This window comes from Castor canadensis, chromosome 15 (genome assembly GCF_047511655.1).
Source record: "Castor canadensis chromosome 15, mCasCan1.hap1v2, whole genome shotgun sequence".
NCBI lineage: Eukaryota > Metazoa > Chordata > Mammalia > Rodentia > Castoridae > Castor > Castor canadensis.
The window spans coordinates 17,785,089-17,801,009 of NC_133400.1; the positions used below are offsets into that span (position 1 = coordinate 17,785,089).

General features: G+C 42.1%; 1 protein-coding gene across 5 annotated transcripts in view; it reads right to left on the reverse strand.

Annotated features, from left to right (window-relative positions):
• Positions 1-15,921, reverse strand: part of Prmt7 (protein arginine methyltransferase 7) — a 40,154-nt gene that overhangs the window by 14,295 nt on the left and 9,938 nt on the right. For 2 of the 5 annotated variants that reach the window (XM_020181076.2, XM_074055771.1), the window contains 5 exons: positions 13,443-13,592; positions 8,614-8,722; positions 2,232-2,344; positions 1,046-1,287; positions 664-844 (listed from right to left, as the gene is read on the reverse strand). In XM_020181076.2, the coding sequence (XP_020036665.1) occupies positions 664-844; positions 1,046-1,287; positions 2,232-2,344; positions 8,614-8,722; positions 13,443-13,592 (795 nt within the window). Of the gene's footprint in view, positions 1-663; positions 845-1,045; positions 1,288-2,231; positions 2,345-8,613; positions 8,723-12,239; positions 12,293-13,442; positions 13,593-15,921 lie in introns of those variants that run through there. The other 3 variants (XM_020181077.2, XM_020181078.2, XM_074055772.1) reach the window with 3 other exon arrangements.

The window sequence follows — 15,921 nt, forward strand, 5'->3', positions numbered from 1 at the left end:
ACTGGTGCTAACCATGAACTCACCCTGAGACGTCTGTCTTATTATAGTTAAGGTGTGCTTTTTAGTATTTATTATTATTACTTATTTTTTGTAGTGCTGGGGATCAAACCCAGGGCCTCATGCATGCTAAGGAAGTGTTCTACCACTGATATTCCTAGCCTCCCTCCTCCTTTTTAAAGAGAAATTCTTCTTTGCCTTTGAATAAAGTATTGTGACCTAAAGTTCAACAGGTTGGTGGAGTGGATCAAGCGGTAGAGGCCTGCCTAGCAAGCATGAAGCCGAGTTCAAGCCCCAGTACCACAAAAAAGAAAAAAAAATTGAGCTGCTAACTGCAAATGGCTTCTTCCTCTATTTCTCCCTCCCTCTCCTTCCTTTTGCCAGGCACTAGTGGCTCACACCTGTAACCCTAGTTACACAGAAGGCAGAGATCAGGAGGATCGTGATTAGAAGCCAGCCTGGGCAAATAGTTCTTGAGAGACCCTATCTCGAAAAACCCTTCACAAAAAAAGAGCTGGTGGAGTGGCTCAAGGTGTACGCCCTGAGCTCAAACCCAATACTGCAAAAATAAACAAATAAATAAAAATAAAAATAAAGTTCAACAGGCTATTTTCCTGTGAATGAATGTTTCCTTCCATAAAAACGTGCTCAGTTCCTGAGTCTTACCTGAAGGCCCTCTGGGTCTGACTGTGCCCAAAAAGGGGCCATGGTACACCTGATCTTCCCCTCAGGGTCCATTTCAATGTCCCACCAGGAGAGAACCACCTGAGCCTGGCCAGATCTCAGAGGTTCAAATTGCTTGCTGTAGCAGGCTGCTGAGCTACTGACTTGCTTGCTGAAGTCCACACTGTGGAAGAATATTCAGAAACTGAAGCATCATTTAACCTTACACACTCCATTGTTAAGCTTCTATGGTGACCTCACTAGGAATGATACTTGGTTTCAAAAGACTCAGCTAGGTTTTCTTCCCAAGCAAAACGAACTTCCAATGGCCCACATTTCCATCAAATGTCTCAAAGCACTATCACCCGAGGAGACTCCTTGGTACCTGAACATAGGTAGCACATCACTGAGGAGAGTGAAGTCAGAAGATGACACCTGGTTCAGCTGAATGTCATAGACAGAGGGTGCACCAGGGCACCTCTCTAGTTCTGAGGGAGGGACAATGACTTGCTCTCCGAAGCTGGTCTGAACATGAACAGGAAACAGCTTGTTCCATGACCACATCCTTCTAGACTCCACCAGCTGGGCATAGACTGTTGCTCTGTGAGGCACTGCCTCACAATTTTCCTAATTTAAATTAAAAAGCAAAAACATACAAAAATTCAGGTATCTGATCCACAGTGATTCCAACTGACCTTAGTAGGCCAATTTAGCACCTCTAACCCTCCCACTATCAGGATAGGGAATTGTTTTCAGCCCCATGCCCTTGGGGAAAGGATAAAAGAGAAACTAGATTTAAAAAAAAAAAATGCACGTTATGCCTTAAATTCACAATCCTCCTGTCTTAGCTTCCTGAATACGGGATTACAGGCATGTGCAACCATGCCCAGTTTGATTTTTTATTATTTTTTTGAAAGGCAGAATCTTACCATGTACAGTTCAGGCTGACCTTGAAGTCCTGATCCTCCTACCTCAGTCATCCAAGTGTTAAAATTATTTAAGTCAGGTAAGTTCCTAGCTACGTGGCACTATTTAATACTTCAAAAGATAAACTTTAATTGTCATCATGCTGAGGACTCCTACACTGACTTGGAAGACGGTCCAAGTCTCACTACCAAGCAGCACTCAAGAGTGCTCATTCAGCACAACTCATGCCAGGCACCAGGACCAGAACCACATTACTGCAATGTCCAACGCACAGCCACCCACCCTTACCTGTCCTGACTCGCTGGTTTTACCCAGCACTGCTCAGTATTCTTCCAGTTTCTTTCTAGTGCTCCTCCTACCTCATTCATTCCCTCATTCTACATTCTCTACGTAACAGGCCCTGGATGCCCAGCAGTGGCGAGTGTAGTCACTCACAGCTGCCATCCCAGAAAATTATTAGCACAGGGCTTTTCCACCTCAGCAATATTGGCCACTTGAGCCACATGCTTCCCAGATATTGAGGGTGTCCTCAACTGAAAAGAGAGGGGCTAACAGCTGTGCTGAGCATGGTGCAGCAGCTAGCACTGTGTGGGTACCAGCTGTGATAACAGCCACATGCCTGAAGAAGGCTTTGGGCATGCTACCTGCACAAGATGCCTGTGCGCGTGCTCATAGGAGGGCAGTGCTCCCTCCCCAATCAGTTCTGTGTCAAACAGCTCAGTGACCAGAATGTTGGCACGGCATGACATGTCACCATCTGAAAACACAAGGAAACAAAGTCAGAAACAAGCAACAGACTAGAAAAATATTTACAGTAAATATGTGAAAGATATGATCAATAGGTGTTTACATTGAAAACACATGCATATATTTGAAATACTGTGCCTGCAACTGAATTCTGAATGGTTCAACAGTGACAAAAATTCATATACAGCTAGGCATGATGGAATATGCTTATAATCCCAGCACTAGGGAGGTGGAGGCAGGAGCATCAAAAGTCCAAAGCCTAGGATATGTAGTTTCAAAAAAACAAAACAAAACACACACACACACACACACACACACACACACACACACACACACAGATGACATACATATGGAAAAATGTAACTGGTAAATACAATGTCAGGGAAAATGGATACCTCACTGCTCTTTGAACTTTTCTATACATTTAAGATTGGGGTTGTGGGACACCCTCATTTGGGGATCCCTCCTAGCTCTGGGAGCTATACTTTCTGCTACTTTTCTAACTCAATAAAATCTCCCACTTTGCTAACAACAACAACAAAAAATATATTGAAGCTGTGGAAGACTTGGAAAAAATGATAAGAAAACTGTAAGTACCCCAAAACAAAACCAGATAAAAATACAAATTGTACTGCTGAAGGTGTGGCTCAAGCAGTAGAGTGCCAACCTAGCAAGCACAAAGCCCTTAGTTCAAACCCCAATCCCATTAAAATCAGTTAAATATATGGAAAATTTTCCATCCTTACTAGCAAAAATCATTGGGAGAGCAAAAACTGAATAGTGCTACTCTGAATACTTCCAGACTAGAGAGAGAGGGAAGGAAAACCAAAGCAAGAGAGAAAGACCCAGTCACCATGAGTTCAGCTACCAACATTGAGATCCATGATTTAGAATGCCCAGATTCTTTCTATTAAATCCTCTTATTTAAGTTGGTGTCCTGCTACCAAAGAATCTCCCAAATAACACCAGTTTTGGCTCTTTTGTTAACTGTTTCTAAACCTCTGTAATGTAATGTTACTTCTATAATTATAATTTTTAATGAGCAAGAGATAAAATTGACTTTGGAAAGGGTTATTCATCATGGAGAATTAACTGTAAACATTTTTAATGGCTCATGAATTACAATTTGACAAAGCCCACTCATCTTCACTATACAGGGGAAGAGTTTCACCACTATACAGGGGAAGAGTTTCACAGATGATGCTAGAAAAGTAAAATATTTAAATGGTTCAGAGAAGGGTGTAGTGGAAAGAGCTTGAACCTGGAGTCCTAGAGATCTAATCTGTATCCTGTTTTCTTGCCCTGAGCCCTCAGCTTTCTAACCATCAATTGCCTCATCTATAAAAAGGAGGTGGGAATGGGGGTGGGAATGAGCTCTGTCTCAAGAAGTGGTGGTTAGGGTAACAAAAGTAAAAACAGTTGCGCTCCATAGCACTGTGAAGTAAGACAGAGATTTAGAAGAAACTCAATTTCCTGGCAGAGACCACCCACCCAAGTGGCCCAGCCCAACCTCTCAAATGTTATGTCAAACTTCAACTGAATTACACTATTCAAAGATGACCTACCCTCAATGCCACCTACCTGCTACTCCCTGTGGTGTTTCTGCCTCACTAAATGGCAGCTTCATATTGTCCAGAAAATGGCATCATTACTATCTCCAGGAGAGTAGCGATCCTGCCTGCACTGTTCACCACCTTATTCTAGAGCCTAGAAGAATGCCTAATACCCAGTAAGAGTCAACAAACACAAGCATAAATCTTCATTCCTCCCTCTGTCATCCTATAGTCAATCAATCACCAAGCCCTGCCAATTCTATCTCCTGAGTAATTTTAAGCCAATTATGTAATAAGATGATTGAGCATCCAAATTTGCCTCATTAAAATAAAAACAAAGCCTTATGAACCAGTGAATTTTATCAAATAATATAGCATGAGAGTGCTAATATATGGGGGTGGGCAATGCAGAGGTGCCTAGGTATGTTATAAATCTTTGCTACATGATGGATAGATGGATGAGTAACTGCTACACATGCTCAGTGTATAATCCATTTTTGGGCAATAGGCAACAAACTAGATGCCACTGTAAGGATGGCTGAGATTAGAACATTTGAGACAGAAAGTAACGAAGAACCACCAAGATTGGGAGATATCACTGGGTCCAGAAAGAGAAAGATTCAGGGAGGTCAAAATGGCAAAGAACCAACACTATAACAGTTGGAAAGGGGAAGCAGAGACACACCCAACATGGTAACAAGAAAGCCACATGTTGAGATGGGGGATTAGAAACAAAGTCCTGGATAGGGTGCAGCTCAGTGGCAGTGCTTACCTAGCATGTGCAAGGGTCTGGCTTTGATCCTCAGCACCAGAGTGGGGTGAGGCTGGGGGGGATGTACCACTTACAAGGAGGTACAGAACAAGTAAATTTGACAATCTACTCACCAAACAAGTATCTCTGAATTCCTTTATGTGCAGATAATGAAATGCAATGATTAATAAGATCTACACAGCCCATTCATTACCTCATGTCTTGGCTGTGTAGCAGTACAGACATTAAATGTAAAACTACTTAAATATTTAGTTATTGCAGCAATAAATGCTCCAAACAGAAAGTATGAGGGAAGCCCATGAGGGGACTGGCCTAATCAGGGTGTGTGTGAACACCATGTCTTGGAAGGAGGCATGAGGCAGAGTCACAGAGCTCCACGCAAAGGCTCCCTTATAGGTTGGTCTCCATGCTGTCAAGCCAACTTCCAAAAATGAATGATCCTGGAGCTGGACATAGTGGTGCACACCAAGCCTGGATAGGCTTAGGCAAAAGACCCCTTCTGTGCCAAGTGCTGGTGGCTCACGCCTGTAATCCTAACTATTCAGGAGACAGAGATCAGGAGGATCACAGTTCGAAGCCAGCCCCAGCAAACAGTTCTCAAGATCCTATTGTGAAAAACCCTTCACAAAAAAGGGCTGGTGGAACAGTTCAAGGTGTAGACCCTGAGTTTAAAACCCCAGTTCCACCACCAAAAAAAAAAAAGGTCTGGTCTAAACAGATGAAGTAAGTACTTCAGACACTAAATAAGAAGGTAGACATAAGAAAATGAAGGTAGACATGGTGGTGCACACCTGTAATCCCAGTTACTTGGGAGGTGAGGCAGGAGAATCACAAGGCCAGCCTGAGTAAAGTTAGTGAGACCCTGTCTCAAAAAAACCCTAAAGGGGCTCGAAGCATAGCTCAAGGTAGAGTGAGAAATGAACCAAGTGGACTGGTCTGACCTTTGGCCAAGACGCTTTTTCCAGCCATGAGAAGTAATGCAGAGCAAGTCCTGCTGAGCTCCACAAGACAGAAAATAGAGTTCAGGGAAGCGGAAGCAGCTAATCTGCCAGGGAGACAGCCAGAGAGAAAGTTACACAGAAAAAGGACTTGAGAGCCCTGCCTAGGGCTCCTCTTAAATCTGTGATTCAATCTATTCATACACACACAGGCTAAACTCTGTAAGGTGAAGCAAAGAAAGGGTGACAAGTGAACAATTTCCGGAGCTCTCAGAAGACTGGGAAACACTCAAATTCTGAACAGCCCAGACTAGAGAATCCTTGCTGAGCAACTCAAGGCACTCAGCAGAGACCCCAGCAAGGTCATGCCAGGATAGCCTGGCCAAAGTAGACTTAGAACAGTAGTTCCCAACAGGTGGTACTTTTTTCTTGGCCCCATGCAGAGCTATCTGGCAGTGCCGGGAAACATTCTCAGCACAAATGGTGGAAGAAGGGGAGTGCTCCTGGCATCTTACTGGGTAGAGGCCAGGGATCAACTAACCATCCTACAAAGCATGGGATAGGGATGGCAGAAAACAGAAATTTTCACCAGGCCCAAAATGTCAGCAATGCTGTTGCTGAGAAACCCTGACTTAGAGCTATCCTAATCTGCTCCAACAAAGCTTATAGACAAGTCTTAAAGGAATTAAACAAATGCAGGTGATCCAGCTGCATGCCAGACAGCTTTAAAGACAACAAAATCTAGGATTCCCAACAACCCACAGCATCCAAATAAAAATTAGGAGACAAATGAAAAAAGAAAACAGCCGAGAACCAGGATAAAAACTAATAAGTAGAACAAACCCAGAAAATACAGAGATGGTAGTAACAGAAGAATATGAAAACTGCTGCGTGGTATGGTGGTACACCTGCAATCCCAGCACTTGGGAAGCTGAGGCAGGAGATTCTGAGTTTGAGGCCAGCACAGACTATAGTCTCAACTAAAAATATAGATATATTAAACCTTTAAAACTAAATGTTACATACTTGAAGGAAAACATGAACATAAATAATGAGGAAAATGAAAATTATACAAAAGAAACAAATGGAACTTTTAGAGATTAAAAAAGAAAAAAAAAACAAAAACCCACAATCAAAGTCAGAAGGATAGAAAGTTCAAGGCCAGTCTGGGCTACATAAGAGTTCCAGGCTAGCATGGGCTTATAACAAGACTCTATCTCAAAAACACAACTACAACAACAAAACTGAATCAGAAACGAAAAAGTTCACTAGTTTACTTAGCAACAGACTAGGTACTGTAAAAGAAAAGATCAGTGAACTTAAAGACCTATGAGGAGCTAGCCCTGTCCCTCCACGGGTGGAGGGGTAAACAAACTGTCGTACACGTGGCATACACATATAATGAAGCACTACTCAGGAATAAAAAAGAATGAACTCTGGAGGGACAGAACAACATGCATGAGCCTCAAAAGCACTATGCTATGTAACATGGCTGGGAAGTAGTTTAATGGTAGAAAACTTCCTAACATGGGCAAGGCCCTGGGTTCAATTTCTAGACATAAAAGAATTTAAAAAGTTACACAGGGTCATGAGGAATCCTTTGGGCATGATGGAAGTATCTGATTACTTGATTGTGGGTGGTAGTCATGAGTATGTTTCTATTTGTCAAAGCTCTTCAAACTATATTCTTGCTGTCTTTTGTTTTTTGAGATAGGATCTCAGCATATGGCTTTGAACTCACGATCCTCCTGCCACAGCCTCATGAGTGCTGGGATTACAAATGTGTACCATCACATTCAGCTCTAAGATACAGTCTTAAAAAGAATACTTTCAGCAAAGTATCGTGTACCTATTTTATGATACATAGTAGAGACCATGCTTTAGCCAGAGCTGTTTTTCATGATGCTACTCCAGATGATGATTGAGAAGCTAATTAAAAAAAATAAAATGGTGCCAGGTACCATAGCAGTAACAGAACTTTGCTGCTTCTGAGGTTTTGTTTTGTATATTTCAGGTTTTCCATTAAGGTATTTTTTTGTGGCTAGGGATATAGCGCAGAGGTTTAGTGTATGCCTAGCATGCACAAGGTCCTGGATTTGATCCTTAGTACCATAAAAAAAAGTTTTTTAATTAATTATGTCTTTGTGTGGCTCAGTGCCTACCCAGAAAGTGTGAGGCTTTGAACATCAGTATCACAAAAAAAGAAAAAGAAAACATTTTTTCACAGTGCTGGAGATCAAATGCAGGGCCTTTCACTTGCTAGGCAGTGGCTTACCACTTGAGCCACACCTCCAGCCCAACTTTCATTATTTTTTTTGAGACAAGGTCTTCCTATGTAGTTCAGGCTGGCCTCAAACTCATGATCCTCCTGCCTCAGCCCCCTAAGTGCTGGAATTATAGGCATTTACCAACATGCCCAGCATAAAATACTTTTTTTAAATGGAAGAAAAATGTTGATTTTCAATAGATGCTTCAATTCTAAAATACTATATTAAAAAAAAAAAAAACTGGTGAAAGCCACAATCTACCATAAAAGCTTTTTTTTTAATTTTGCAACTCTTTCAACTGTACCCTCCAAGTATCAAAGGGTATATGAAATTTTAGAAGTATGAATTTATCTCCTCCTGGCTAGGCAGAGATCAGGAGGGTTGTGGCTCCAAGCCAGCCCGCGGTAATTAGTTCAGAGACTCTTGTCTTGGAAAAAAAAAACCATCACAAAAAAGGGCTGGTAGAATGGCTTAAGCGATAAAATTACCTCCTTAGCAAGTGTGAGGACCTGAGTTCAAATACCAATGCCGCTAAATAAATAAATAAATAGATAGACAGATTAAAAAATAAAACTTATTCTGGACACCTCAAAAGTCTGTGCCACATAGAAAAATCAAGACAAGCAAAGTGCTTACAATCAAAGCTACCACAAAGAAGACCTGGGTCTATTTCAGGTTGTTGGAAACCATCTTTTCCTCCCTCATACAAGAACAAGGAAAACTTTGCAAACAGGACTTGTAGATCTCACCTGGCCCTACAGTCACCTCAGTGGAATGTTTGTTGATAACCTTAATCTTATCACTGAAGCCATTTTTCTCCACAATTTTCACAGCAGCATCAGCCATAGGCTTGAAAACCTAGAAATTAGAACCAAAACCCAGGAAAAACATGAACAGTAAATTTTAAAATATCCTGCACCACAAGGTTAGTAAGATATTTCTTGATTCTGGTGCTAAAATTTGTAACTTGATGCTTTATTCTTCAAATATGTGTCTGAAAATGAACATACAAAGATAAGATTCAGGTATTCAGTGCAGTCAGAAGTTCCTACTGGGGGGAAGAGGGGCATAATGGAGAAAGATGGAGTTGACGAATCTAAGATATACTTTTGTAAATGTCACAATGTCCCTCCCCCCTACAACTATAATATGCTAATACTTAAAAAAAAGGAAAAAGTAAGTTCCCACCAGGGCTGGGTCATGGCCGAAGTGGTATAGATACTTCCTAGCATGAGGCTCAGAGTTCAAACCCAGTACTGTCAAAAAAAAGCTCTCACTACATGCCATGCTGAGTGGGGATGACGGATCCTGTATCACCCAGTAAGGACAGTAGGTGTTATTGCCACGCTATGGACACTGAAGAGCAGAAAGGGGCCTTGCCTCAAAAATCTGAGGACATGTGCTCGATTCCCCAGTAAAGTGAGACTGTTAGGAGCTGTTCACCAGTGGCTCATGCCTGTAATCCTAGCTACTCAGGAGGCAGAGATCAAGAAGATTGCAGTTCAAGGCCAGTTCAAGGCCAGCTCAGGCAAAATAGTTCATAAGACCCCCATCTCCAAAATAACCAGTGCAAAATGGACTGGAGGTATGGCTCAAGTGCCTCAGAGAGCCTAGTCTGCAAGTGTGAAGCCCTGAGTTCAAACTCCAGTGAAACAGAAACAAACAAACAAAAAAGATATAATTATGGATAGATAACTATCACACTCAGAAATGTCTCAGACACCCACTGATGGCAGAACACGGCCTGCATTTCCTTACAGTACTTGGGACCCTCCACAATATAGGCTACTATATCTTAGCCAGCTCCTTTTATTTTCTCCAAACCCCACAACAATGCTCAGCCACATGGACTAGTCTCCCCAGGGTTCACAGGCAAGCTGGAGCCTTCCTTGTCCTAGCTCCACAGGCCAAATCAAACCCAACTTTCCAGGGCAGCACAAACTCTTCCCTCACCAGAAGTCTTCCCTGGGTCCTTCACAGTCCCCTACACATCAGTCCCTCTATCTCTTACTTTCCAACCTACCTAAGTCTAGATTTCACAGACCAACCAAACTTCAGTACATAAAACATACAAACTCATGTTGACACATACAGGATGCAAATAAAACAAATGATAAAGTAACTGGTCACAATGACAAGATTTTCATTTTTTCCAAATCCTTCTCTGTATTTTCCACCGTGAACACACACACAAACACACATTTTACAATAATAAAGAGGGAAATGCTGTATTCTTTTCCTTTTTCAGGGGGTACTGGGGCTTGAACTCAGGCCCAACACCGTAAGCCACTCCATCTGCCCTTTTTTGTGAAGGGTTTTTTTCAAGATAAGAGTCTCACAAACTATTTGCCTAGGCTGGCTTTGAACTGTGATCCTCCTGATCTCTGTCTCCTGAGTAGCTAGGATTACAGGCATGAGCTACCAGTGCCTGGCTGCTATATTCTTTTGTAAAGAATAGATATGTGCTCAACTAGAAAAACTGTTTCTAGAACTTAGCTTAATGTTTTTAGAAGCAGTCATTGTATATATATTTTTTTTTCTTTTTTTTTTGGCCATACTGGGATTTGAACTTAGGGCCTTGTGCTTGCTAAACAGGTGCTCTACCACTTGAGCCACTCTTCCCAGACTATGTTTTACATTCCACTCACTCCTTGATCCTCCTCTCTTCTCAAAGTATCACCTGAAAGACGTCACCAATGACCTCCTGCTGCCAACTCAACAGCTTTCTCAGTCCTCATCCAGCCTAATCTCTAACCCTCTGCTGTCTAATTCAGTAGCAACATGCAACTATTTAAACGGGAATGAAGATGGCATAAAATTAAAACTTCAGTTCTTCTATCATACGAGCCATGTTTCAAGTGCTCAGTAACTACATATGACTAGGACTCACTGTATTAGACAACCCAGTCTTAGAAGATTTCATCATCATAGAAAATTCTACTGGATAGTTCTGCTTTCTCCCATCTATACCTGTCAGTCACTCACTCTTTTACATGGTTTTAATGCAGTACATCTCCTCTAGAGACACGTTCTCCTCTAGGGTCTTTCCCTATCTGTCTGAACTTGACATTATTGGCCACACTTCCTTCTTCAGCTGTTAAAAGCAGGTGTGTTTTCGAGGTTTGCTCTTCTCACTCTATTCAACTTCACCATCACATCTTAGCAAGTGAGTCCCTAGTCCACTTGTAAATACCACTATCTTAACGTTCAAAGATCTTATCTCGCAGGTCCTACATGAGTATCACTTGCTTATTCTTCTGCACTTGTCTGCCTAGTGCCTTGTGCTCATGGCAGTCAACAAAGACGGGGTTCAAACAGATGGTCACTAAAGCAAAATCTGAGAGGCCATCAAAGAGGTCAAGAGCCAAAGGGCAGAGGTGCTGCGTGTCACAGGCCAGAGAGGAAGACAGAATTAGAAATCTAGGTAACTGACATAGGAATACAGAAAAATCCAAAAGCATAGTCCTACCAATTCTGCCAAAAACTGTGTTTTTCTCTCGCTTTTAATTAATGGTCCACTCATGTACCAGTTCCTGCCTTAGGACCTGTTTCTCTTAACACAAACAACATAAAATGTGTTACCTTTCCCAAGAAATAAGCATCTCCCTCTGGCTTCCTCTTACCAGTCAATGGCAGCACTGCCTTCTTATATCCTCAAGCTAGGAAACTAACACATGAACCCAGACACACAAACATACACACAGCCTCCCATCAAAGCTATTATTGTGGAGTAAGCACCATGATTAGGAATCAGGAGCCCACAGTTTCAGGTTCAGCTTTCCTCATTAATTTTGTTTTTTTCATTAGTGTTGGGGATCAAACCTCATACTACCCTGTAGGACTTAAGTCTTTTAACTTTTCTGGATCCTGGTTTCTTCATTTGTAAAATAAGGATTAATAAAACTTATTTTGAAGCTATCAAGGTAATCATCCTAAAACATATGATTCCTTTATATCTACTCAAATACCTACAAAGTAGAGAAAGTGGCTCTTACTCCTTTTTATGAAATCCCAAGGCAAGTGCACAGTCTCTCACATACATACACGTAAGTCTCAGGACTTGATCTCATGGAGATCCCAAGTTCATTATTTTTATCCTAGGTTAAAAATATCTTACTCAAAATACTCTTTAAACTCTTTACTGTGGCATGCAGGTCCTGAATAATCTGGAGGCAACCTACCTTCCTCATTTTTCTACCATAACATTCTTCTATCTCTCTCTTTTTTTTTTTTTTTTTGGCAGTACTGGAGAGGGATTGAACTCCTGCCTAGCCACTTGAGGCTTGCCTTTCAGCCCCCGTAACATTCTTTACCAAAACTCTGGATAACACTGTTTCCCAAACACTATAGTATATCATCAGCCTAAAATGCTCACCTTTCTAGACCATGAGAACAGGGGCCACACTGTAGGGATCACAGGGTAGGGAGCTGTAAATAGAATAGACTGGACCATTAACCTCCGAATTCCATGTGAGAAAGTGAAAAACTTCTACTGTGTTTAAGCCACGATTATTTTAGAGTTTTGTTACTTCTAACTCAATCATACCTAAATTCAAGTTTTCCTCCCATTTTGCAAATAAGAAACCAAATCTAATTTTATATGGGAAAGTACTTAAACACATGTCCCTGCCCCAAAAAAGTTAATGGACTTCTGCATTAGCACACTATTTAAATTTTGTATTTACTAATTTCCTGCAATAGTATATATTATTTACATTCTCAGAAAAGTAACATACATATATATTTTTGGGGGGGTGGTTACTAGGGGTTGAACTTGGAGTCTTGTGCTTGCTAGGCAGGTGCTCTACTACTTGATCCACTCCACCAGCAACAAAAATAACATGTTTAATGTTTTATTGTTTTATTAAAGAAATCGTAGATTGGTAAACATAATAAAATAGCTGACTCTATAGGGCGATTTAACTTTGCTACACATTCAAAATTCTCAAATCAAAATCTCTGGGGTGGGGTAGACTAAGTATCAGTATATTTTTGTTGGTAGTGGTGGTACTGAAGTTCAAACTCAGGGCTTCCCACTTGCTACACAGGTGCTCTACCACTTGAGCAACACCTCCAGGGCTTTTTTGTTCTGGTTAGTTTGGAGATAGGGTCTTGCTTTTTTGCCCAGCCTGGCCTGGACCACCATCACCCTATTTTAAATTTCCTGACATTGCTGGGATGACAGCAGGGCATCACCACATGCCAGGAAGGGGGAAGGTCTCGTGAACTTTTTTCCCAGGCTAGCCTCAAACCTCAATCCTCCCCATGTGAGCCTCCCAAGTACCTAGGATTACAGGCATGAGCCACAGGTATCCAGCCAGTATCAGCATTTTTTAAAGCTCTTCAGTGAGTGTGACATGTAGACAAGGTCAACAGTCACAATTCTCAGAGCAGAAAACGAGCTCCTTGAGGAAGTAATTCTGTCCGACTCATCTCTATGTGCTGAGAACCTGGACTTGTGCTTAGCATGAAGCAAGTACTCCATGAATGTGAATGGACAGGAATGTGAATGAAAAGTCAAGGGCATAGGGCCTTCCCACACCAGATTCAGGACACACACAGGAGCAGTGTGGCTCACCTCAATAGCATAGCAGAAGTCAGCACCTGCTGTGACTGCCATCATCGACAGGAGTCCTGTGCCAGTGCCGATGTCAACAACCAAGGCTTTCTGTCCTCTGCCCTTCACCCTGCTCACAGCAGCCCGAATACCCTGGTAATATTTTACATTCTAAGAGAGAGGAAGAAATAGCTGTTACTTCACACTAGTTATGGTGAAAAGGTGCTTTAAAGAGCTGAAGAGTCATAGCTGGCAGCACCCGTGTAAATGAGGACATTCTGGAGAGCGAAGCTGGGCAGGCTTTGGCAACTCCAGGAGCACTGGGTCAGCGCCTTGTCTTTCATTAATCAAGTATCTCTTGTGCATTCACTCTTCCACACTTTGCTTAGCGATGCTGAGGTGGGAACTCTGCAAACCACACTCTTCCTTTACTAGTTGTTAGATATAGCCAACTGGAAAAATAAGAGGGTGGCTGGAGGATAGGAACAGGGAGGAAGCCCGCTCCTTCCTGTAGGGTGGCTGCTCAGGCTTCTCAGAGCAACAGCAGCAGCACTTGAACATCAATCATTTGAGATGTGAGACCACCAGCCACACAGGATCTCCCTTTTAGCTTCTGGGTTCTGGAAATCCTAAACTTCTTTTGCTTTTCAGTGCTAGGTAAGGTCAGGGCTCCTGCAAGCACTACTGCGTTATTTTGGTGTGCTCCCATTGCTTTCCATCCTCCTGCATCTGGGCAACCAACTCCATTACAATATACAATGTGACCTTTCTTCCCTTATTAAACTCCAACTCTAGAGCTTTCTTGTCTAAAAAGTACCTCCCCCTCAAGAAATAACTTCCTTCCATCTTGAAGGTTCAGTACACACACATTTTTATCTTCCATCTGTAGCAGTTTAGCTGAACAGGTATTCCTCTGTGGAAAATAACTCATGATCTTCCATAGCCTCTTAAGTACTAGATTATAGGCATGTACCACCATGCCTGCCAGAGTGTGTGTTTTTTGTTGGTTTTTTTTTTTTTGCAGTACTCGGGCTTGAACTCAGGGCCTTCACCTTGAGCCACTCTGCCAGCCCTTTCTTTATGATTGTTTTTTTCAAGATAGGGTCTCTGGAACTATTTGCTCAAGCTGGCTTCAAAACTTGATCCTCCTGATCTCTGCCTCCAGAGTAGCTAGGATTACAGGTGTGTGCCACCAGCACCCAGCTGGAGTGCATTTCTTAATGTCCAAAAATCTGTTTTTCTGATTTTTCTTTAGTCACTTTCTTGTAATTGACATCTTTGACTTGCTTTCACTGTGGTCAGAGAATATTGTCCTTTTGAAACCAGTTCTGTATTAGTTATCTACTATTACATAAGTTAATAGCCTCTTAATTCCTACTAACTTGCTAGGTCATCGATGCATTAAAAAATACTGATTAGCCAGGCACCAGTGGTTCACATCTGTAATCCTAGCTACTCAAGAGGCAGAGATCAAGAGGATCATGGTTTGAGGCCAGCCCAGGCAAACAGTTCCAGAGACCCTATCTCTAAAATACCCAACACAAAACAGGGCTGGCAGAGTGGCTCAAGTGGTTGAGTGCCTGCCTAGCAAGCATGAGGCCCTGAGTTCAAGCCCCAGTATCATCAAAAAAAAAAAAAAAGACAGACAAGTATTTATTCTATCATCTTTAGTTATTTTCCACAGAGGAGGGAAGGGTGTGTGAGGCTAATGCTCTCACCTCTAAAATGGGTCAACACTCGAGTGTTGCTACTGCTGCTCTGAGGGGAATGGGAATGAGGACTAGGTCCCACCTCTGACTGTTTCCCCCCCATAGCTTTATTAAGATAAAATTGAAGGAGGCACCAGCAACAACACCAGCACATGTACAAAACTCTTTGGGAGAACACCAATGACTCTTGTTATTTAATCCTTAAGCTTCTACTCTCCCCTCCTCAAGTCTGATCTAGAGGCTGAAGGCATGGCTCAGTAGTAGTGTGCCTTCCTAGGAAAGCATAAGGCCAGAGCCCAAACTCCAGTACTGTAAAGCCTTGTCTTTTCTTTTTTCAATGGTTGTGCTGGGCAGGGGTACAGAGTAGCATTTACAAAGGTTCTTACAGTGTATCAGATATATCATACTTGAATTCACATCCACTACTCTTGTTCACCCCCTCCCTCCCAATTCCTGGAACAATTTCAACAGGTATCACTTCTGCATTTACGAGTGTAAATTATTATTTGTATACATTATTTGTATACATTATTTGCACCATATTCATCCTCCTCCTACACCTTCCCTCCCCCAACCCCTTTTTTGTGGTACTGAGGCTTGAATCAGGGCCTACACTTTGAGTCACTCCACCAGCCCTTTTTGTGTGTTGGGTTTTTTCGAGAGAAGGTCTCTTGAACTATTTATCCAGGCTGGCTTTGAACCACAATCTTCCTGATTAGCTGCGATTTCAGGCATGAACAACCAGCACCCAGCTAAGTGAATTGAACACAGTTCTTTTCTTTTTTTTTTTG